This window comes from Sarcophilus harrisii, chromosome 4 (genome assembly GCF_902635505.1).
Source record: "Sarcophilus harrisii chromosome 4, mSarHar1.11, whole genome shotgun sequence".
Lineage (NCBI taxonomy): Eukaryota > Metazoa > Chordata > Mammalia > Dasyuromorphia > Dasyuridae > Sarcophilus > Sarcophilus harrisii.
The window spans coordinates 64726717-64750163 of NC_045429.1; the positions used below are offsets into that span (position 1 = coordinate 64726717).

General features: G+C 35.5%; 1 protein-coding gene across 1 annotated transcript in view; it reads right to left on the bottom strand.

The window, feature by feature from the left end:
- Positions 1-23447, bottom strand: part of ASTN1 (astrotactin 1) — a 512206-nt gene that overhangs the window by 90045 nt on the left and 398714 nt on the right. Inside the window, exons 13-15 of the mRNA XM_031936933.1 lie at positions 19742-19936; positions 18069-18196; positions 495-599 (exon numbers count right to left, since the gene is read on the bottom strand). Coding sequence (XP_031792793.1) covers positions 495-599; positions 18069-18196; positions 19742-19936 — 428 coding nt within the window. The remainder of the gene's footprint in view (positions 1-494; positions 600-18068; positions 18197-19741; positions 19937-23447) is intronic.

Here is a 23447-nt window from a genome sequence, read left to right on the forward strand (position 1 = left end):
ATCTTCTTCTTTATGATACAAAGGTATAATAATGTTATCCTACTGCTAAAACAATTCTTCATGATTCCTCATTATACCAAATAGAGGCCAAACTTCTTATCCTCATGTAAAAGAGATATTGGAAGGGGGAGTCCTGAAATAACATCATTTTCTCTACTATCTGGATCACTTAAAGTCAGTTATCTAACTAGTGACAATGGAAAGTACACTGCTTCTGGATACAGATGACCTAAGTTCAAATTTTGACTCTTCTGATCATTCTCTGGGCTTTGATTATTTATCTGTCTGTAGAGGACCAGATAATTTATAAGGTCATTTCAAATTGCTAAACATATGATTTGTATGACTTTAGTTACATGTTAGGCCATCCCTATTTTGCCATACAAACACTAATCTCTTGTATATGGGAGGAAACAATTTACTAAAGTAAATTCTGCAATTACTTTTCAATGTTTTTGTCATTCTGTATCCCAACTGTGTTTTATGATACTCACCCTGGGAGATGGTCGCTTGATTGAGCCTGATATGATACATCACAGAACGGACTTTCCAGTGTTGTAGTAGAGGGTACCCAGATACTTCACTAAAGTTCACCATTCCTAGGAACAAGGGAGAAAGTAGAGTTAGAAAACTGAGGTAGAAGATGACCCATCAAACACACTGTCTCTGCCTCCCCCAATGCCTAGAGTCTGTCATTCAATATCAAGTCTATTTGGTTTAATCTCCTTAAAAAGAACACACGATCCCATAGAAAATGTGTTAGGAGTTCACATTACATAGTACACCATTCCAAGTTTTGATTTCCATACAATCTTATTTTTCTCCAATCAGTTATTCAATCAACAAACATTTAAATGCCTATTATATTCCAGATCCCATGGTAGGTGTCTGGGAAAGAAAAACAAAAACAACAACAACAACAAAAAAACTGCTGTCTTCAAGAATTGAACTTTATGAGAGCTATAAAACAACAATATACATAAAATACGTTTTGCCATTTGAGGAACTCTTCTATCTACTGAGATCTGTTTATAATTTAACACCTTAGAGAGTTAAGACTCAGAGAACATGTGTATATATGTGTGTGTGTGTGTGTGTGTGTGTGTGTTTAGATGGCATTATTAACCTAACTAACCATCCAACTATTTATACAGACATAATGCTGGAAATTTTACATAGACATGTGGATAGATTGATAGATGTAGAAATGGATTGATAATAGATGCATAGATTGATAGATGATAGATATACAGACAGATGAATAGATAAGTAGATGCATAGATGATATATTAATGTATAGATGACAAATAAATAAATTCACAGATATATGATGGAGATTTAGATGTATAGATGTTCATCTTTAATTTTTTACAAGCAATATTCTTTTATTACATCTTGGACTTAATAATTACAAATATTTTGGACCACTTGTAAGATTTAGTTTGTAGCTCTACTGAAAAAAGCATGTTATTATGTAACACAACTAGAAGACATATGGAGTGGCTGAAGACATAGATTTATTCACAAGGAATAAAGAAACTTGGTATCCAGTCAGGTTCAATAAAAGATTCTTACATGGATGGGATTATTAACTGAGTTTTACTATGTAAAACAAGCCAAATCCACACACATCATCCTTCGTTTCTGAACAGAACCAACGATACCATGGTTACTATCTTGACTTGTGTATGGATTGGATGTGAGTTGAGTCAGGGTTACACAGAAGCATCAGCCATGTCCCCCGTCCCGAGTCATCAATGTCCAGTAGAAGGACAAAAGTCAAGATGGCTGGTGATCTGGTGATGGCTAAGGATGCAATGGATGGCCTTGGTATCTTTGATGTCTAACCAAAGTCTAAACACTCCACAGAGCGGTCTTTATGACCACTGGAACAAATTGTTTTCATCTGCCTATTCTGCCAGGGAAACTCTTCAATTTCTTGGGTTAGACATCCTCCTAACTCACTAAGAGATTTAAATATGGTCAGTTATCTTCAAGTTGGTTTAACTTGTCCACTGAGATGGTTTACTAAAGTGTAGCAGCTGTGTGTACTACAGCCTTTTAGAGCTATTAAGTGAAGATAAACACCAAAGGAAGATGAGATCAGAAAAGGGCTTTGCAAGCCATTACATCACAAGTTCTAACCTTCCCTGAACATGTTCATATATTACAGATGGATAGACACAAGCAGATAGATGGATAGGTGATATATGATAGATAAGTGAATTGATGATTGAGATAGAAGTAGACGATAAATGGATAGATGATAGATCATAGAGATGATAGATGGATATGTTGATAGATAGCTTCAAAGATAGATGATAGATACCTGTTGGATTGATAGAACCTGTTGGATAGATAGATACATAATAGATACATAGACTCAAAGATGTACAGATAGATGATAAATGGATAGATAGACAGAAAACATATGCTTGCATAAATATTTTTGTTTGGTAATGGAAACTCCCTACATCAATACAGATTGACAGCTTGTTTGTAATCTGTAGACTTAAAAAGTTCCCTACAGCAACAACTGATTAAGTTGAAGGTTACACCGGTATTTTGGGACAGAAAGAAGTCTTGAACCTAATTTCTTATTCTTTGTCTACCTTCATTCACTATACCAAATCAGATGGAACAGTGATTAAAGTGCTTGACTGGGAGTCAATAAAACCTTTTTTTCAAATCTAGTGTTGGTCAGAAAATACTGGTATAATGTTGGGGAAATCACTTAACATCTGCCTCAATTTGCTCAAGTGTAAAATGGGGGTAATTTTAGAATCACTCTTCTTGGGCTTTTGAGAAGAACAAATAAAACGCCATGTATAAGTACTTTGTGAAATTTAAAGTGCTTTAAACTGCAATTATTCTAATTGTTCATATTTATAATATGCATTAAGGTTTACAGAGCACTTTTCCTCCAAAACAAGTCTTTGATTTAAGCAGTACAGGGTATTCTTAATCTCATTTATTGATAGGGAAACAGACAGAAGGAAATGAAGTAAATTCTCCAGGATTCCACCTAAGCATCAGAATTAGACTCCAAACCCAAGTCTTTCAAGTCCAAGCCCAGTCATCATACCTCTTCTTTCAGAACCCTTAGGGATGCATCCAGGAGGAAATTCATCCTTCCTTGGAGTCCCTTTCTGAAATCTTTTACCTACATGTCATCTTTCCTTTGAATATTTCAGAAGAAATATACTTAGTGATTGAAATTCTATGAGATAAAAAAGATTCAGAGCACATTAGCATTTTATGTAGTGCTCTGAGGTTTGCAAAACAATTTATATACGTTATGCCATAAGATTCTCATAACAACCTTGTGAGATGAGTGTTAGTATGATGCCCAGTTTACATATAAAGAAACTGAGGCAGACTGAGGTTAAATATCTTGCAGTATCATAGAAAGTACTAAGTACCTGGAGAAAAATTTAAACTCATGTCTTTCTAACTCAAAGTCCATCATTCCATCTACTCTACCATCCAATAGTTGCTAAATAATTAAAAAGGTCACACAAAATGAAACTTCAGAAGAATGGCTCTGGGAAGTGGACTGAGACTTTAGGGGATAGAGTCAAGATGACAGAATGAAGTCAAGAAGCTGCTCAAATTGTCCCAGTTTCCCTCAAAAAGCCACATGAAACCAGGCTTCTGAACAGAGTTTGATGGAATGAGACCACTCTCCAGTTCAAGATAGTTTGGATAAACTTCAAAAAAAGGGTAGTCTCATTGGTGTGAAAAGGATGTTCTACTCAACTTAGATAATCTGGAAAAATCAGGGAGAGGGTCTTAATCACAGCAGATCAGCAACTAAAACCCTCAGTCCTGGTTAGTAGAGAATCAAGGGAGCAGCCTCCAGTTCTAGCTCAGAAGGCAAATTTTAGGAAACCAAGCTGTTTCCTGTTAAGAAAGCTAAAGCTGCCCATGCACAGGGGGATCCTGGGTTCAAAGTCAAGGCTCACATTTGTACAGGAAACTTAGGACAGGGTCCCCTTTTACCTCGACCATAAAAGTTAAAAAAAATACCAAAATAAAAGGAAAGAAAATGAGCAAGAAACAGAAAAGAACCGTGACCACAGAAAACTATTATGGTGACAGGGAAAACCAAAACACCAATTCAAACAAGGACAAAATGTCCACAGAGGAAATCTTAAAGAGTGATATGAATTGATCTTAAGCCCAAAGAGGCTTCTTGGAAGTGCTCATAAAAGACTTTCAAAGGCAAATAAGAGAGGTAGAAGAAAAAAAGTGAGAAAAGAAATGAGAAGTATGCAAGAGAGTCAATAGCTGAGAAAAGGAAGGCAATTTCTTAAAAATACAATTGCCCAAATGCAAAAAAAATTCACTGAAGAAAACAATATCTTCAGAATTAGAATTAACCAAATGGAAAAAGAGATACAAAAGATAACTGAAGAAAATAACACATTAAAAACTAGAATGGGACAAATGGAAGCTAATGTCTCTATAAGACATCAAGAATTAGTAAAAAAAAATTAAAAAGAATGAAAAAAATGGAAGAAAAAGTAAAAAAAAAGAACATCATTGGAAAAACAGCTGACCTGGAAAATAGACCAAGAAGAGACAATTTAAAAATTTTGGGGTCATGACCACAAAAAGAGACTGGATAGCATTCTTTAAGAGAAAGGAAAACTTCCCTGATATTCTAGAAACAGAGAAGAAAATAGTCATTGAAAGAATGCATTGATCACCTTTGGAAAGAGATCCCATAAGGAAAACTCCAAGGAACATTATTGCAAAATTTCAGAACTACAATCTCAAGGGAAAAAAATATTTCAAGCTACTAGACAAAAACAATTCAGATATCAAGGAACAACAGTGAGAATTGCTCAGGATCTGGCAGCTTCTACAATAAAGTATTGAAGGGCTTGGAAAACCATGTTCTGGAAGGCAAAGGACCTAAGGTTACAACCAAGAATTAGCTATCCTGCAAAAATGAGCATCATCTTTCTGGGGAGGTGATGGATCTTCAATGAAGTAAGAGACTTTTTTATAATTTCAATTGAAAAAAAAAACAGAACTAGACAAAAATGTTGATCTTCAAACACAGGACTCAAGAGAAACAGAAAGGTAAACAGGGGGAAATATATATTATTTAAAGGTTATATTTACATTCCTAGATGGGAAAATGATAATCTGTACATTAACTGTACCTATTAATGGGACAGTCAAAGGGGGGAATCACGTGCACTGAGGATGTGGTTGTGAATGGACTCTGATGTGATGATATCAAAGAAAAAGACATTAAGGGATGGAAAAGATCTGCACTTGGAGAAAAAGAAAGGGAAGGTATAATGGAACACATTATATCACATGAAGGGGCTCAAAAGACCTATTACAATTGAGGAAAAGATGGGAGGCGATGAGTATTATCCAAAGCTTGATCTCATCAGTTTTGGCTCAGAGAGGGAATAATTTAAGCAGTCAGTTGAATACAGAAATTTATCTTACTCTATAAATAAGTAGGAGGAGAAAGAGGAAAGAAGGGAGGGCAGAAACACTAGGAAAAAAGATGAGAAAGGGAAAGAGTGATAAAAGATAAGGTAGTGGTTCAGATGGGTAAAACAAAACAAAACAAAACACTACTAATGACAGGGTGGAAAGAAAACAAAAGTATATGGGAGGGAACAAGATGGAGGGAAATACAGAGCTGGTAATCATAACTGTGAATGGGATGAATGGGATGAACACTCACATAAAACAGAAGCAAATAGCAGAGTGGATCAAAAAAACAGAATCCTCCAATATATTGTTTATAAGAAAAACAACTGACATGGATAGACAAATACAGAGTAAAAGTTAAAAGGCTGAAAAAAAATTTAATATAGTTTAGCTGAAGTAAAAAAAAAAAAGCAAGGATAGCCATTCTGATCTCACACAAAGCAAAAGTAAAAATAGATCTAATTAAAAGAGATAAGGAAGGAAAGTACATCTTGATAAAGGGTACCATAAACAATGAAGTAATGATATTAAGTGTATATGCACCAAATAATAGAGCATACAAATTCCTAGAGAAGATATTAAGCCAGTTATAGGAGGAAATAGAGAGCAAAACTATATTAGTGGGGGACCTCAACATTCTCCTCTCAGAATCAGACAAGTAGGGAATTCATAGAAAAGAAAGAAAGTAGGGAATTAATAAGATCATAGAAAATGTAGATATCATAGACCTCTGGAAAAAACTGAATAGAGACATGACATTTACACAAAAAATGACTATGCATTAAGGCATAGAAACCTCACAATCAAAAGCAGAAATAGTAAACACTTCCTTTTCAGACCACAATGCAATAAAAAATATATTAAACAAAGGGCCAGGGAAAGATGTACTAAAACTAATTCAAAATTAAATAATCTAATTGTAAAGAATTGAGTGGGTCAAAGAACAAATCACAGAAACAATCCATATTTTCATCTGAGAGAATGACAATAATAAGACAACATACCAAAACTTATGGAACACAGCCAAAGTAGTTCTTAGGGGAAATTTTATTTCTCTAAATAGCTACATGAATAAAATATTGAGGAACTCAATGAATTGGGTATGTAACTAAAAAGCTATAAAATAAAAAATTAATCTCACCAATTAAATACCAAATTAGAAATTCTGAGACTCAAAGGAGAGAATAATAAAATGGAATCTAAGATATCTATTGAACTAATTAATAAAACTAAAAGTGGCTTTTATGAAAAAAACAACAAAATTCATAAACTTCTAGCTAATTTGATAAGAAAAAGAGAAGAAAAAATCAAATCACCAACATCAAAAATGAAAAGGGTGAACTTAACACCAATGAACAAGAAATGAAAGCAATGATTAGAAGCTATTTTGCCTGTGTGTGCCAGCAAATGTGACAATGTAACTGAAATGTATGAATATTTACAACAATATAAATTACCCAGATTAACAAAAGAGGAAATAAATTACTTAAATAGTCTCATTTTAGAAAAAGAAATTGAACAAACCATTAATGAATTCCTTAAGAAAAAATCTCCAGGGCTAGATGAATTTACAAGTGAATTCTAAAGAAGGAGTCATGCCAAATTCCTTTCATTACAGAAATGAAAACAAAGAAAAAATTTACAGACCAATCTCCCTAATCAATACTGATGCAAAATTTTAAACAGAACATTAGCAGAGATTACAACAAATTATCAGCAGGGTAATATACTATGATCAAATGGTATTTATACTGAAAATTCAAGATTAGTTCAATATCAGGAAAACAATATTCATCCTTGACCATGTTAATTACAAAATCAACAGAAATCACATGATGATATCAATTGATACAGAAAAACCTCATGACAAAATACATTCATTTTTCATTACTATTAAAACATTAGAGAGCATAGAAATAAAGGGAGCTTTCCTTAAAATAATAAACTATCTAACTAAAACCAACAGCAAGCATTATCTGAAATGGAGAGAAGCTATATTCATTCCCAATAAGATCAGGGTTGAAACAAAGATACCCATTATAATCACTGTTGTTTAATGTTGTACTAGAAAAGTTTACTTTAGTAATAAAAAAAGAAAAAGGAATTAAAGAAATTAGAATAGGCAATGAGGAAATAAAACTATTAATCTTTGCAGATGATATGATGATATACTTAGAGAATCCTAAAAAAAAATCATCCAAAAACTACTTGAAATAATTCATAGCTTAAGCAAAGTAGCAGGATATAAAATAAACCCACATAATTCATCAGCAGTTCTATATATTACTGATAAAGCCCAGCAGCAAGAGATTGAAAGAGAAATTCCATTTAAAATAAATGTAGACAAAATAAAATATTTGGGTATCCACCTGCCAAGACAAACACAGGAACTACATGAACACAATTATAAAATGCTTCTCAAACAAGAAAAGACAGATCTAAACAATTGGAAGAATATCAAATGCTCATGGGTAGACTGAACTAATTATAATAAAAATGACAATTGTGCCTAAATTGGTCTATTTGTTCAGGGCTATGCCAATCAAACTGCTAAAACATATAGAACTAGAAAAAAATAACAAAATCCATCTGGAAGAACAAAAGATGAAGAATATAAAGGAAATTAATTTAAAAAAATACAAAGGATGGTGGCTTAACAGTACCAGACCTAAAACAACATTATAAAGCAGTAATCATCAAAATCATTTGGTACTGAGTAAGAAATAAAGTGGTGGCTCATTGGAATAGATTAGATACACCCAACTGAATAATCAAGGCCTATAATAATTTAGTATTTGATAAATCCCCAAATTCCAGCTTCTAGGATAAGAACTTACTATTTCACAAGAATTCTGGAAAAAACTAAAAAATAATAAAAGCTAAACTTGGCATAGACCTATATCTTACACTCCATAACAAAATAAGTTAAAATGGATACATGATTTGGACATAGAGGATGACACCATAAGCAAATTAGGAGAACAAAGGATAATTTACCTATCAGATCTTCAGAGAAGGCAAGAATTTATGACCAAAAAAGAACTAGAGAACATTATCAAAGGCAAAATGGACAACTTTGATTACATTAAATTAAAAAGTTTTTTAAAAGTTTGCACAACAAAACCAATCAAAACAAGATTAAAAAGGAAGTAAAAAGTTGGGGCATTTTTTTTTACTCTAGTATTTCTGATAAAGGTCTCATTTCTTTTCTAAAATATATAAAAAACTGTGTCAAATTTACAAAATACAAATAATTTCCCAACTGATAAATTGTCAAAGGATATGAACAGATAATTTTCAGATGATGAATTTAAGGTCATCTATAATCATATGAAAAATGTCTAAATTGTTATTGATTAGAGAAATGCAAAGTAAAACAACTTTGTGATAATACTTTACAGCTTTCACATTGGCTAATATGATAGGAAAAGATAATAATAAATGTTGGAGGGGATGTGGGAAAACTGGGAAAGTATGCATTGTTGGTAGAGTTGTGAATTAATTTAAACATTCTGGCAAGCAATTTGGAACTATGCCCAAAGGGCTATTAAACCATTCATACCTTTGATCCAGCAGTATTTCTACTGGGCTTCTATCCCAAAGAAATCATTAAAAAGGAAAAATGACTAACACGTACAAAATTATTTCTAGCAGCCCTTTTTTGTAGTGTCAAGTAACTGGAAACTGAGTGAATGCCCATCAATTGGAGAATGGCTGAATAAGTTATGGTATAGGAATGTTATGGAATATTATTGTTTCATAAAAAATGATGAACAAATTGATTTTAGAAAGACCTGGAAATATTTATACAAACTGATGCTGAGGAAAACAAGCCAAACTAGGAATACATTGTACACAATAACAGCAAGAATGTGTGATGGTCAACTATGAAAGACTTGCTTCTTAGTAGTTCAGTGATCCAAGGCAATACCAATAGACTTTGGACCGAAAATTCAATCTGCATCTAGAAAAAAGAACCATGGAGATTGAATATAAATCAACATATGCTATATTCACTTCTCTTTTTTTCTGTTTTTTTTCTCTCCTATGTTTTTTCTCTTTTGTTCTGATTTTTCTCTCCCAAGATGATTCATAAAGCCATGTGCATTAAAAATAAATAAGTAAATAAGGAAAAAAAAGAAGTGGACTGAATAATTTTCCATTCATGCTGTAGCCCCCATCCTGGTCTTCTGGCTCAGCTCCATCTGGGGTTTGCCAAACACTACTGAGCTTGTACCCCAGAAATGCTAGAACAGAATGAGAAATGCTCATTCTGTCTAATGAAAAAGACCACTGGAGTCTGAAATGCTCCTTCCTCATCTAGAAAATAGGAATATTAGTATTTATATTGCCTATGCCACAGAACTCTTAGGGAAGAGAATAAAGGAGGGGAAAAAGAAGTAAGACTATTTCCATAAAATTACTTCGAAACAATGTCTATCAGTTTTTCTTGTTATTAATTTCAAGAAATGAGGAGGAAGAACAGAAGAAGGTAGAAGAAGAAAAAGAGGGGAGGAGAAGGAGAAGAGGTAAAAGGGAAAGGAGGAGGAGAAGGAGGAGGAGATGAAGGAAGAGAAGAAGAGGAGGAGAAGGTGGAAGAAAATGAGAGGGATCAGAAAACCTGGGCCAGTCTTCATTTTATCATCACTTTACAAGGGAAAGAAACACTGAATAGCTCCACAGTTAACCTGAGTTCTAAACCCTGCCCTGCCCTACCAGCTACAGTGCTAGATTGAATAAATCACTCCTCTTCTCAGAGACTTCAATTTCCTTATTGGCCAAATGAAACTAGCAGCCACTCTTCCTGCCTATAAGAAGTATTGAAAGAATCCTGCTAAATAATGAATGTGAAAGCCCTTTGCAAAGCATAAAGGACGATAGGAATATCAGAACATGTGTTCATCATCACCTCCATATCTATAATTAGAAAAAAAGAACCCTAACAATTGGAAAATAATGCTAGAGTTGGAGCATAGGGGTGCAATCGGGAGGTCCTTGGGAAGAAGGCTGGGCTCTCTTACATCCTCCATTTGTTCCTGTGTTTGGAACTGTGATTAAGTCATTTCATGCTTGAAACTGATTCGTCCTTTAAAATGGATATAATTATCCTTGAATCACTTTTGTCACAGGAATTATCACAGGAATGGTGTAAATTCCAAATGAAATAGTCTAGGCAAAGTTTAATCAGTGCTAACAATGATTAATTCCTGTGATCTCATTTATAACCCTTGGCACTTCACAAAACACAGACCTTAGGGACCACCAGGCCAACCCCTTCACTTTAACATTAATGAAGTGGAGTCTCAGAGAAGTAGAGACACTTGTTCTGTGGTCTCACAGCACCTAGTTATTGCCCGCCTGCAACTGTTGCTTTTTCTCCCTTTCCTTTCTCTCTGTCTCTCTCTCATCTCTCTGTCTTTCTTTGTGTCTCTCCTTTCTCTCCCTCTCCTTTTCTTTCTTCCCCTCCTTCCTTCCCTCCCTCCTTCCCCTTTTTTCTGTCTCCTCCCTTTTTCTCACCATCTCCCTCTTTATCTCCCTTTCCCCTCCCCCTCTCTCCTTCTCTCTCTCTCTCTCTCTCTCTCTCTCTCTCTCATCTCTGTCTGTGTCTCTCTCTGTCTCTTGTATCTGTCTTCCCTTCTCTCTGTCTCTCTGTCTCTCTTTCTCTTTCTCCCTCTCTCTCCTATTTCTACCCCTTTTTCTCCTCCTCTTTCCCTTCTCTCTCTGTCTCTCTATATTTTTCTTTGTCTCTGTCTTTGTCTCTCTCTATTTCTGTCTCTCTATCTCTTCCTCTCTGTCATTCTCTCTCCCTTTCTCTCTCCCTCTCCCTCCTGTCTTTCTGTCTTTCCCTGTCTGTCTCTCTGTGTCCCTCTGTCTCTATTCTCTGTGTGTCTCTCTATATTTGTTTCTCCGTCTCTGTCTCTCTCTTCCTTTGTCTCTCTCTCTCCCTCCCAATCTTCTCCACCCCCATCTCTACCACAATTGAGTTTCCTATGTTTTAGCTCAGCATAAGGAATGAGCAGGAGTAAGAGTAGTGGTGGGGGGAAAAAGAAAAAAAGGAAGAAATAAGGGAAGAAAAAGAGCCCCACACTCACAGTGTGCATGGAAAAACAGTTCAATTACCTAAATGTTCAACGACAAACCTTCCCAATGGCATTTATGAGTCGTGAAGACAGTTACATAACTTTTGATGCCTGCAAAATGCTGTGCCATGTATGCTTAAAGGGAATATTTCTATAGCTTAAAAACAGAGGGTTATTTTTAAGTATGAGTTTTCAGACCAAACATATTATTCAACAAATTCTGAAGCCTAACCAAATTAGTGTTTGGGTTTGTCTAATGTGTCTTGAAATTCTGAACCTCACTAATGTGGTGGGCTAGACATGTGGACAGTTTAGGATTCTTTGTGGAAGTTGAGAAACTAGGGGAGGAGGAATGAAAGAGGAGGAGACATTTCTGAATGAGTCTGTTGCATGCAAGAGAGCTAAATGTTTTTGTTTCCTTCTAAACATGAATCAAAAATGACTGTGTAGACTTAATGGAAAACCTGTCTCTAATATCTTCTGATTCTGCTGTACTGTAATTCATGCTAATGCATATAGCAGTGTTTGCCAGACTGACAGACAGGCTGTTCTTTATAATGATTGTGGACAGCTTGGAGAACACTTTTGAAAGGAGAGCAATGGTGCTCCAAGCTATGAACAGCATGGACTGGTGGGTCAGGCTTCTCTCCCTCCAGGGTCTTCGTCTGTTCTCCCTTCATCTCAACCAACCAGATCAAAGAGCTTCAAAGATCTATCCTTTCTCTTGTAAGATCAAATTTACAGATGGCACAAAGTTGGGAAGGGCATTCGTGATCCAAAAAAGAATTTTACAGGTAAAAATGATGGGCCAAACTAAAAAACATGAAGTCAAATAGGAATACATATAAAGTTCTGCACTTTGGCTTAATCACCTTCTCTGCCCCAGAATGGGACTAGCTAGGTAGTTCAGTGGATAGAGTGCTTAGCTTTAGAGTAAGAAGGATTCCTCTTCATGGGTTCAAATCTAGCAACATATATTTCATTGTATGACCTGAGTCAAGTCACTTAACTCTAAGTGCCTCAGTTACTCATCTATAAAATGAGTTGGAGAGGGAAATAACAAATTACTTTAAGATCTTTGCAAAGAAAACCCTAAATAGGGTCACAAAGAGGCAGTCATGACTTAAAAATGACCGAACAACAAGACAGAATGTAAGGAAGAATCGTTATCCATAGCTATAATTGCTATGAACAAGATCTAAGTGTCTTGTCTGAAGTGGATACTCAATAAGAATCTGGATTATATTCCCTAAAAATCTAATGTGTTCTCAGCTTCAGTAAGAAAGAAACAGTGCTTGGAAAGTATACATAGCATATTTGTTATTGAACCTAGCCTCTTTCACAATCAGGATTTCTATATTCAGTTCTGGTTACTATATTCTAAGAAGAAATAAATCCAGAAAAAAATAAGCAGGATTTTGAGAGGCTTGAATAAATTCCATAGGAAAATTGAGTAAAAGGAACTGAGAATGTTTGTTTTGAAGAAAAGAAAAGTTAGGGAGACTATGAAAGTTGTTTTCATGTATCTGTCCATGTATCATGGGGCACCCTAGCCTTATTCTTGTGGAATAGGGTTTGGTCTCATTACATTTCACCTCAGAGGGAAGAACTTGGAACACTAGATTAAAGACTGGTAAAAGCACCTCCCCCAATTCAAATAATTAGATCCATAACAAAGTGTTTGGAGCTTCCTTAAGATGTGGAGTGTTCCTTTTCACTGAGAGAGGCAGGACAGCCTACCATCTTCAGTGAGGATTATAGTGGGGATTCTTCTTAAAGTTAGTGTGAACTAGATGACCCCTGAAGTGCCTTCAAATCTTAGGGTCATTCATTTTCTGAAAATAAACTTCATGAACAGAATCAAGAGAACACTGTACACAGTAACAACATTACATAATATCAACTCTGATAGATTTGCTTTTTTCAACAATGAGGTGATTTAAGGCAATCCCAAAAGAGATGTGATGGAAAGAGCCATCCGCCTTCAGAAAAAGAACTTTGGAGACTGAATGTGGATCAAAGCAGAGTTTTTGCACTTTTGTTGTTGTTGTTGTTCAGTTGTTATTTTGCTTTCTCATATCTTCCCCTTTTGATTTGATTTCTTTTGAGTGGCATGATGAATATGGAAATACGGTTAGAAGATCTGCACATGTTTAATCTGTATCAGATTGCTTGCTGTCATGGGGAGGGAGGAGGGAGGAGGAAAAGGAGAAAAATTTGGAACACAAGGTTTTGCAAAAGTGAATGCTGAAAACTATCTTTGCATGTATTTGGAAAAATAAAATACTATTAAAATAAAAAAGAAATGGAAGAAAAAAAAAGAAAATAAACTTCACAGAGAGGCATAATTTAAACCCTACATGATCCTGGAATGAAAGAATTTGAGACACACTCAACTCTGACCTCTCACAGAATGACAGCAATATGGATAGATAGTAACAGTATAATGGAGGGAGTGCTGGATTTGGAGAGAGAGGACCTAGTTTTAAATCCTAGATTTTTCGTCTGTAGGTTTGGGAGTATGGGCAAGTCATCTAACTTCTCTGAAATCCAAGTTTCCTCATGGGTTAAAAAAAATAAAAAATAGGTGCTGGATTAAATGATCAGCAAGATTCCTTTTAGCACTAAATATATGATGCTATGATCCACTGGACCTGGGTGAAAGCTCAAGAAGAACCACAACTAACTCAATATTTAGATATCTATTCAGTTAGAAGAAAACCACTTGACTTTAACCCAATTATTGTTTTTATTCTAGTCATGAAAGACATTTATCCCTGGCAGGTTCCTATCACCTACTAAGTACTCAAACCCTAAGGAAAAGAGAGTGGTATTAAAAATAAGAAGGAGTTTTTACTGAGTTAGTCAGAAAAGCATGCAGGTATACTAGTGGTACTAGACATATTCCTACTTCAGAGCAGCTTATCAACACGGCCAAAGGGCATGTTGAATGGAAGCAACTTTTCCTGGACAAATACTGTACCATTACATCAAATTGTGTACACAGAGAGGGAAATATCTAGGAAGCCCAAATAATTGCCATCCCTTTGCTTCATTCTAAAAGAGAGACTTCTTGACTTCTCCCATCCCTTTCCTTCTATCTAATGACATTCACAGAAGTCTTATTGACTTAAGGAAATATGAACCTGGTGCCTTGATGCTTCTGGGGACTGGTTAATTGTAAGTCCCTATGTTTTTCTAAAATGGGCTACCCTGTTTTCCTGATACCATGCACAATTACTGAATTCACTGTCTTGTCTTCATATGGAGCAAGATCTAATTAAACAGTCAATTTGCTTTGAATAGATTGTCAGAGGACAAGTGAAGAAGAAAATGAAGGAAGATCTCCACAAAAAACTCATCAACCACTAGAAATGAAAAGCATTTTAGAGATCATCTCAAGCTTCTATTTTTAAAGATGAAGAAATTGAAGCTTGGAATGGGAAAGTGTCTTGTCCACTGTCACACAGCTGAATACTATTGAATCAGGACCAAGAATCCATGTCTTTTAACTTTAGTATTGAGTTCTCTTCATTAGACAGCATTGCCTTTTGCTGTCAACAGATGGCTTTTTGTGAAAGCTGTCTGTTCTGATCCCCTTGCTTAGAGAATCTCTAATGTCAACCTTGATAAAAGATTTCAGGTCAGTTCTTATTCTTTTCTTCACCTACAGCCATAAGTAGGTTACAAGCTAACATAGAAACAAGACTGTTTCATTTGACTTTAAAGTTAATGGAAATATTGCAGTGCAAAAGGTTTTATAGCGTCTCAATAACTCCGTACCTCTGTGGCAAACATACTAGGCTTAAGTTTGTCTTCCCTTAAGATGATGAAAATAAAAGCATCACATTTAGACATCATTCTATCTTTAGTACTAACAATCTTTCACAGTAGGGGAAACTAGTGAGTAGGGGAAGGCATTCTAGTTTTGGGATAAGTCCCAACCACAGCAGAAGTCTCTATTTCCAGGTATCACATAAGATCTCACTGCTTTAAAATGTCCCCAATTTCATCCACATTACTTTCAGAAAGCTTTAGAAAAAAAAAAGTCATATTATTCAGAGCCTTATTATGTGTCTGTGTGGGGCAGCCATTCAATCTCTCCCTACAATAAAAGCAAGACTCCTGGGATCATTAGCTTATAGATCTAGAGATAAAAGGAATGTCAGTCTATCTTCTCTCCTCATTTTTCAGAGAAAGAGAGAAAGAGAAAGAGAATAGAGAAAGAGAGAGAGAAAGAAAGAGAGAGAGAGAGAGAGAGAGAGAGAGAGAGAAAGAGAGAGAGAGAGAGGAAGAGAAGGAGGAGGGAGGGAGAGAGGGAGAAAGGAAGGAAAGAAGGAAGGAAGGAAGAAGGGGAGAAGAAGGGAGGAAGGAAGGAGGGAAGAAAGAGGGAAGGAGGAAGGAGGAGGGAGGGAGGAAGGAAGGAAGGAAGACCTGAGGCTTAGAGACAAAACTTTTTGCCTGAGTTTCCACAGTTAGGACACATATGAAATGTGGGATTTGAACCCCTTTTCTATTATTCCAGAAACAAGGATTTTCCCACTGTATCCTTGTGACTGGTGCACTTTTTAGATGATGCTTTAAATAAAGCCTTAGGCTATCTATGAGCTGAGTAGAATTTACATTATTATTAGGTGTCATTTCATATCCTCCTTTAGGAGGAAGAAATACAAAGCATCAGCAGTCTACTCTTAGCAAAATGTTGTGGTTAACAAGGTAATAAGACCATGTGGGGTCATGGGTAAAGTTCTGAATATTACCAGGCAATGGATTTTAATTTTAGCTAAAAGGAGACCATCTTCCTATTAATACACAGCAAAGCATTCTCTGTCTGTCTGTCTCTGTCTCTTTTTCTTTCTTTCTTTCTTTCTTTCTTTCTTTCTTTCTTTCTTTCTTTCTTTCTTTCTTTCTTTCTTTCTTTCTTTCTTTTTCTTTCTCTTTCTTTCTCCAAATAACGCTCCATTTCAAGGAAAAACCCAAATAATTATTTAAATGATCACATTTTCCAGTCACAATAATAGCCCTCAGTTTCACCCAATTGTGAATCTGCATCCTAGAAACTTCAGAGATCACAACCAGGTACAGATTTGATATCTGGGAGATACCTATGCTCATCCTCCAGTTCCAATAATTATACCATTTGGTTCAGGATAAGAGACTTGGGAGTAAAGACTAATAAGGTCATTGAATTTTAGAATACAAAGGGACATTAGAAGTCACTTGGTCCAATTTCTCACTTGACAAATAATGAAACTGGGACCCAGAAAAGCAAAGTGCTGTAGAGTAACAGGTATGATACAGCAGATACAAGATTTATCCTAGATTCAATGATATCAAATCAAATTTTTGCTATCCTTTGCTGCCTGTGAAAACTCACAGTTAAAGAACACTTTAAAGTTATGAGTTCTGGAGAGGGAAAAAACCTTGCTTATACAAACCCACCACCTTCTATCATATGCAGATATGTTCTAAGCTCCTAGAGACCAGAAGCGAGTAACCTCAAATAAACCCTTTCCAGGAAACACATAAACCAGTGTACTCCCAGTGTAATTGTTCTGACTTCATGTATGACATAGCCTGTTCGTCTCTTGTTTGGTTCCAAAGGGATCCAAAACTACTTTCTCATGGAAAGTACCCAAGGGGGACAGATTTTAGGCACTTGTAACTAACTCTCTGTGAATCTATAGACTAGACTTTTCTCAACTGTAAAATAACTCAGTTAACTCAGAAGATGTATGGATTCCCAACTTACCTTATACAAGTCTATTGATCACCCACTAAAAGGACATCCTTGTAAGATAAGTAAGAAAAGGTAATGTGAAATATGATTGGCTGATGCTGTTGCTGATACTACTGCTATTGCTACTGTTACTACTGCTACAGCTACTGCTACTCCTCCTCCTCCTCCTCCAACTCCTACTCCTACTATTACTATTACTACTCCTATTCCTACTCCTACTCCTACTTCTACTCCTACTCCTATTCCTACTAAGTAGATCGGTATAATTTCTAGCGTTAACCTTGAAGTCAGAAAGTTCTTAATCAGTTCAGTTTTTCAGTTGTATCCAACTCTTCATGACCCTATTTGACATTTATCTTGGCAAAGATACTGGAGTGGTTTGGCATTTCCTTCTCTAGTTCATTTTACAGATAAGGAAACTGAGGCAAACAGAGTCATATAGGAGGATGAGTCTTCCTGGCTCCAGGGCTGGCACTTCATTCACCTTTCCACCTACTGTCCCAGAAATCAGAAAGAATTCCACTTCTGACTCATCCTGGCTTGGTGATTTTGGATAAATCAATTAATTTCTCAAAGAACCAACAACTCTCTAAGACTGTAAATTACAGAGATATTGACAATCTTTTGAAATAGAGTTCTTATATCTCAGAACCTTCACCATTGAAATCTGAAATCAAGATTCTGCTTTTCTAACCAACATTTAAAAATTCTAACAATGGTATCCATTTTAGTAACTTTCCTCATTCAGATTGGTCCTGGAGTCATAGAGGAACAGGTGCACTCACCTGTCAGGAACTCTGGATCTGGTGTGGGCTCTGTGATCTCCTCCAGGCACTGATTCTCCAGAGGGATAGTGGCCACTACTAGGCCATCTGGCAGCTGTTGCTCTAAGCCTCGAGCAAAATTGTTCTGCCTGGAAAAAGAAACAAGAGGAACACTTAAGTGATTTCTATGCATTCATGGTAAACACACTTCTCTGGAGCTATACTCCTCTTTAAACCTTAGGGGAAAATTCTCTTCTGGGACAATATGTCAAATTTCTAGCTATCTTGCCTTAGTTTTAATGTAGGAAGTAAAGCCCTATGGAAAATGTAAAGATAGAATAGGAGAAGATTATGAAGGGACAGAGAGCAGAGGGCAACATGGGCCTTTCTGTCCAACTGCTCTCAGCTTCAGGGCTTGTTTCTGAAGGAATAGATATAAAGATTTCAGCTAAGAGAATTAACATAGGTATGGTCTCTTTCCTGTCTGAATCTCAGGCAAGGACCTGGCTATGATAACTAACTAATCGAAGTGCTTCATTATGAAGCACAATTCCCAAAAGAACAAAGCCTTAATGCCCAAGCCAGGCATCAATATAGGCTCTAATAAGTCATAAATCTCATATCCAACCATTGCTATCATTTCTTCTCTTAAATCATCAAATGAATTCCCAAGGGAAATTTGAAGAAAGGTTCATACAAATGGATGATGTTTTAGAATCCCTGTTAGAGAAGTTAAAATCTCATGTATTTTCAAATAGTTTTAACTTTTGTAGATTACTCTCCCACTTCGAGAGAAATGACCAGAATCATCTCTGAATATCTCAAAAGCAGGAATGAATGAGTGAATTATGAATAGCATATGTAAAGTACTATGTTCCAAGCACTACTAAGTTTTGGTGATATAAATACAGACGTGAGTCACCCTTGCTTTCAGGGAGCAAACATTCTAGGGAAGAATTTAGTAAGGATTCATTTAGAGGAATGGTGGCTGGAAAAGAGAGTGGTCATGAAGCCACAAAGTTCAACATAATGAATGAAACAATGGCATGCCATTTTAAGAGGCAAAAGTAATGTTCAATATATATTGTATATATATATATATATGTATGTATATACATCTGCATGTATATGTGTATTTGTATACATGTATGGATGCACACAACATATACACACAAGTACGAATATAGACACCCATGTGTGTGAATGTGTGTATATAAGAATACAAGTTAAATTGGGTCTTGTATAATTTTAACCTTGGTTTTATGCACAGATCGTAATCCCCTTTCAGCAAGGACTGTATCTTCTCCACAGGCTGCAAATTCCTTATAGCACCTAACCACATGCTAAGGACACAGTGAAGATGAGATGACATCTCATTATTATAATATCATAAATGTCTGAACTCCATTCCCATAACATTTCACAGATATGGTGCAGTTTAAGCAGAATATACAATTCCAAAAGGGATAAGGTAAATGATTGTTTAACACCTCTGATTACCTAAGCAGTCCTAGGATACTGAAATAATGAACATTTGACTTATTGAGGACCTTGAAAATTTAGTTGTCCCATTTCTCTAACTTCAGGCATTACCATGTTACCTACTTGAGACTGTATGATAAGTTTATGGTTCTCCAAAGAATATCCCAGACATAATTTCCCTGGGTGATTCAGTCCACGCTTGCAGGATTCACCTGAATGTTCCTTTCAGCACTTGTCCAGGTGCCACTTCCTTGGAGTGATTGTTGTAGCCAAAAAATATCTCTCCAAACAGAGTCTGGTTCATAGGAAGCTCCCGACCTTCCCCACATTCGGTGCCCTCTGGGCAAGTCTCAGTAATCAGCTGGCAAGAGCGCCCATCCACACCAAGCTTGTAATCCTCTATACACCTGCCATGATAGGAAAGCAAAGTAAGAGGCCAGAATATCAATTAACTAAATGGCTAGTCCAATCAATTTGATTGCAATGAAAGGAGAAAAGTCTTAGATGATAGAAATGTTGTTGATTTCTATTGCTCTTGTTAACCAATTAGTGTTCAATTACCCAAATCTGTAAACTGTCTCTATTTTCGTTTAGGTGAACAAGCCAAAAAGGTTCCTCTCCTGTTTCTTCTATGCAGGGATTTTTAGAATGTCTAAGAATATCTCCTTCTTAAGGAATGGGTTATTTCTCAAGCAGTTTTTTGGGTAATACTAACCAAATGTAAGCTTATTTATACCTTTCAAATTTTTTTTTTGTAATCAATCAACAATCATTTGTTAAGAGCCTTTTATGTCTAGATATTAGGGATACAAAAACAAAGATAAAACTAGTTTTACATTCTATAGGGGAAATGAATAATGTGCATGACATGGAGTCAGAAAAAAAATAGAGTTCACATTCTGTCTTTAACTTGTTATAATGATCATAGGCAATCCTGTTTCAGTTTACTTCTCTGTAAAATGGGAATAATAATATTAACAACTCCACAGGATTGTTGTGATGATTCAATGAGAAAACATGTAAAGCACTTTGCAAGTGCTTAGAGTGCAATTCAATACTATCGTTATCATCATTTTTATTATTTCTAGTAGCAGTTGTGTAATAGTAGTAGTAGAAGTATTAGTAGTAATAGTATTATTATTATTATTAGTAGTAGTAATAGTAGTAGTAGTAGCAGTAGCAGCAGCAGTAATAGCCGTAATTTTCTGTAGTAGTAGTAGTTGTTGTTGTAGAGAAGGCAAAAGACTCCCAGAAAAAGTTGGCAGAAGTTGCAGGCATGAAATGAAATCCATACAGAACAGGTATGGGAAGACACATTGCTCAAGTTTTCATTTCATTTGTATTAATTTGGCCTATGACCAGCTAGCTAGGTCTTGGAAGAGATTTATGTTCTTTTATGTCCCAATACAAGATCAATTGAAATTAATTCTAATCTCCAAGGAATCCTCTAAATATTTTCTGTATATATATATATATATATATATATATATATATATATATATATATATACATATATATATATATACACACATATATAAATACATACCCCCAAGCACAATTAATCCAGAATCATCTACTGGCCCTTCTCCTAATTGGGTGCATGTTACCCCAGATATGTACTATGCCTAATGCTTGTAAAGAGGGATTAACCATTAGTAAATCTGTTTATTATTATCATGTTTCCAGTTGCATTATAATGGATATTCATTTGTTAGCTGACTATAAATTGCCTCTTTGTGATTAGGGAAATACAGGAGGGTGACTTGACCTAGCTAGCCAGAAAATTTAAGATGTTTATAAATCACACACATTTGTGAAGTTTAAAAGCATCACTTTTTAGAAATAGCATTACTGTTTCTAATAATATAAGCTGAGCTCTGGTTAAAAGTCTAAAAGATTACAGCTGTCAATAGAGGGTTAACTATGAGTCTGCTATTATGTCAAGAACCATCACAAAGTAAAGCATGGGCAACTTCAGGGCAGACAATCTGGGCTCACGCTTCTGCTCTGTCATTTCCTACCTGTGTGATTTTGTGCATGTTGTCTAATCTCTATGAATCTCAATTTTCCCAGCTGCAAAGTCAAGAGTTTAGAGGAGAAGATGTCTAAGGTCCATTGCAACTCTTAAGGTACAGATGTATAAATTTAGTACCAACATATGTGAGGAGCCTCTTATGTGGAATGCTATCCCTATACGAGGTAAGTTTCTTTAGGGAAGGTGCTATTTTTTGCTTTTCTTTGTATTAAAACTGCTTAACTCCATGCATGGCAAATAGTATGTGCCTGAAAAGTATCAGTTGACTAACTGACTTGTCTCCACCTGCCATTCTGTGCAACTCTTTTCAAGCTGTCTTACTTTCCATGCTAACAAGTGCAAAAGGCTGGACATTTTATATTGGAGGACTGTCTTCTGAACCACACACTTAATCATCATTTTTTGGTGCCAGCTGAAAAATACACTAATTACACTTTGGATCATAACTACTTTTTTATCTCACCATAAGATATATGTGTGTATAGTTATATGAATAAATATATGTGAACATGTACACCATACTTAATTACCTAAGTGAAAATGTTTTGTTTGTAGTTTAGACTCTATTTTCTATGTAGCTTGGATGTTTCTTATGAAAAAAGGTCACATCACCTCTGAAGACTGGACATTTCTTAAAGCATCTAAATACATTAAAATGTTAATCAACCAGTGAAGAGAAACTGAAGTCTCATCATTGTATTATAAGTGTTTGAAAGCTTTCCTACCTTTAGATTTTACAAGACTTCTCAGAACTAATGTATGCAACTGAAGTCAGCATCAATGAAATGATGAAATGAAACCTTAAAATGGGGCTTATCACAGAGTATATATGGCATACATGATGCATACACAATAATTCCTCGTGTATCCTGAATGATTGTGAAATGAAATATTCCAGTTTCACCTCAAAATCTCAGAATCCGAAGAGTCACTAGAAGTCATTAATCAACCATCAAATATTTATTAAGTACCTACTATGTGTCAGAAATATACCAGGTCATTGGGATTCAACACCAAAATGATCCCTGCTTTCAAAGAACTTACATATCAATCAAACCAATTTATGGTTTGAGTATCTTTTGTACACATATTTTTCATTTTCAGCTTCAGAACACAATAAAATACTCATAACACTAAAACTGTATTGAACATAATTTAACTTTTTTTTTTTGATCAAAAGTATTTGGCATCTTGCAAATGCTCCAGGCTCTTCATTATGAACACCAATTTCCATTGCTAATGAAAGCGAATAGCCTGGATCTAAATGTATTCTCTGACATTTATACCCTGTCAACTGTCTGATTTTCGATATCATCTTGCTTAATTGCCACTGTCTCAATCAAAGCAGGGTACTATCATGTTGGATTGAGTGTGAAACTTGGAGTTAGAAGACCTGAGTTACCTGGCTGGATAACCAGATAATTCACTTAGATTTTCCTTTTCTGTACAAGAAGCATAATAATAATTTTCTACGTACTTTCTAGAGTTAGTAAGAAGATCTTACTACAAGATTCTCTTGTACAAACTCTGAGTTTGTGGTGCTATGTGGAGCTAAAGTATTAACAGAATTATTGTCTAACAAAAAGAAAGCTCCAAATGTGAAAAAATCCAACAGTCTAGATTTCTAAGGCAAAGATGAGTTTATTTCTTTAACTTATACAAATCTCACCCAGTCAGGCACATTTCTATCAATCCTTGCCATATTCACAGCATCTTACTATGGTAAATTGAATGATGATGAACAACTGTGCTTTGAGATTCCTGCCCATCACACCTAATCTTTTTCTAGAGTCCACCTAACATCGTTTAGTCCCTGAACATCCAGGTGGCTTAGGTCATTATGTGTTTGCATTGGGAGATTTCCCACAAGTTGCTTTGTATGA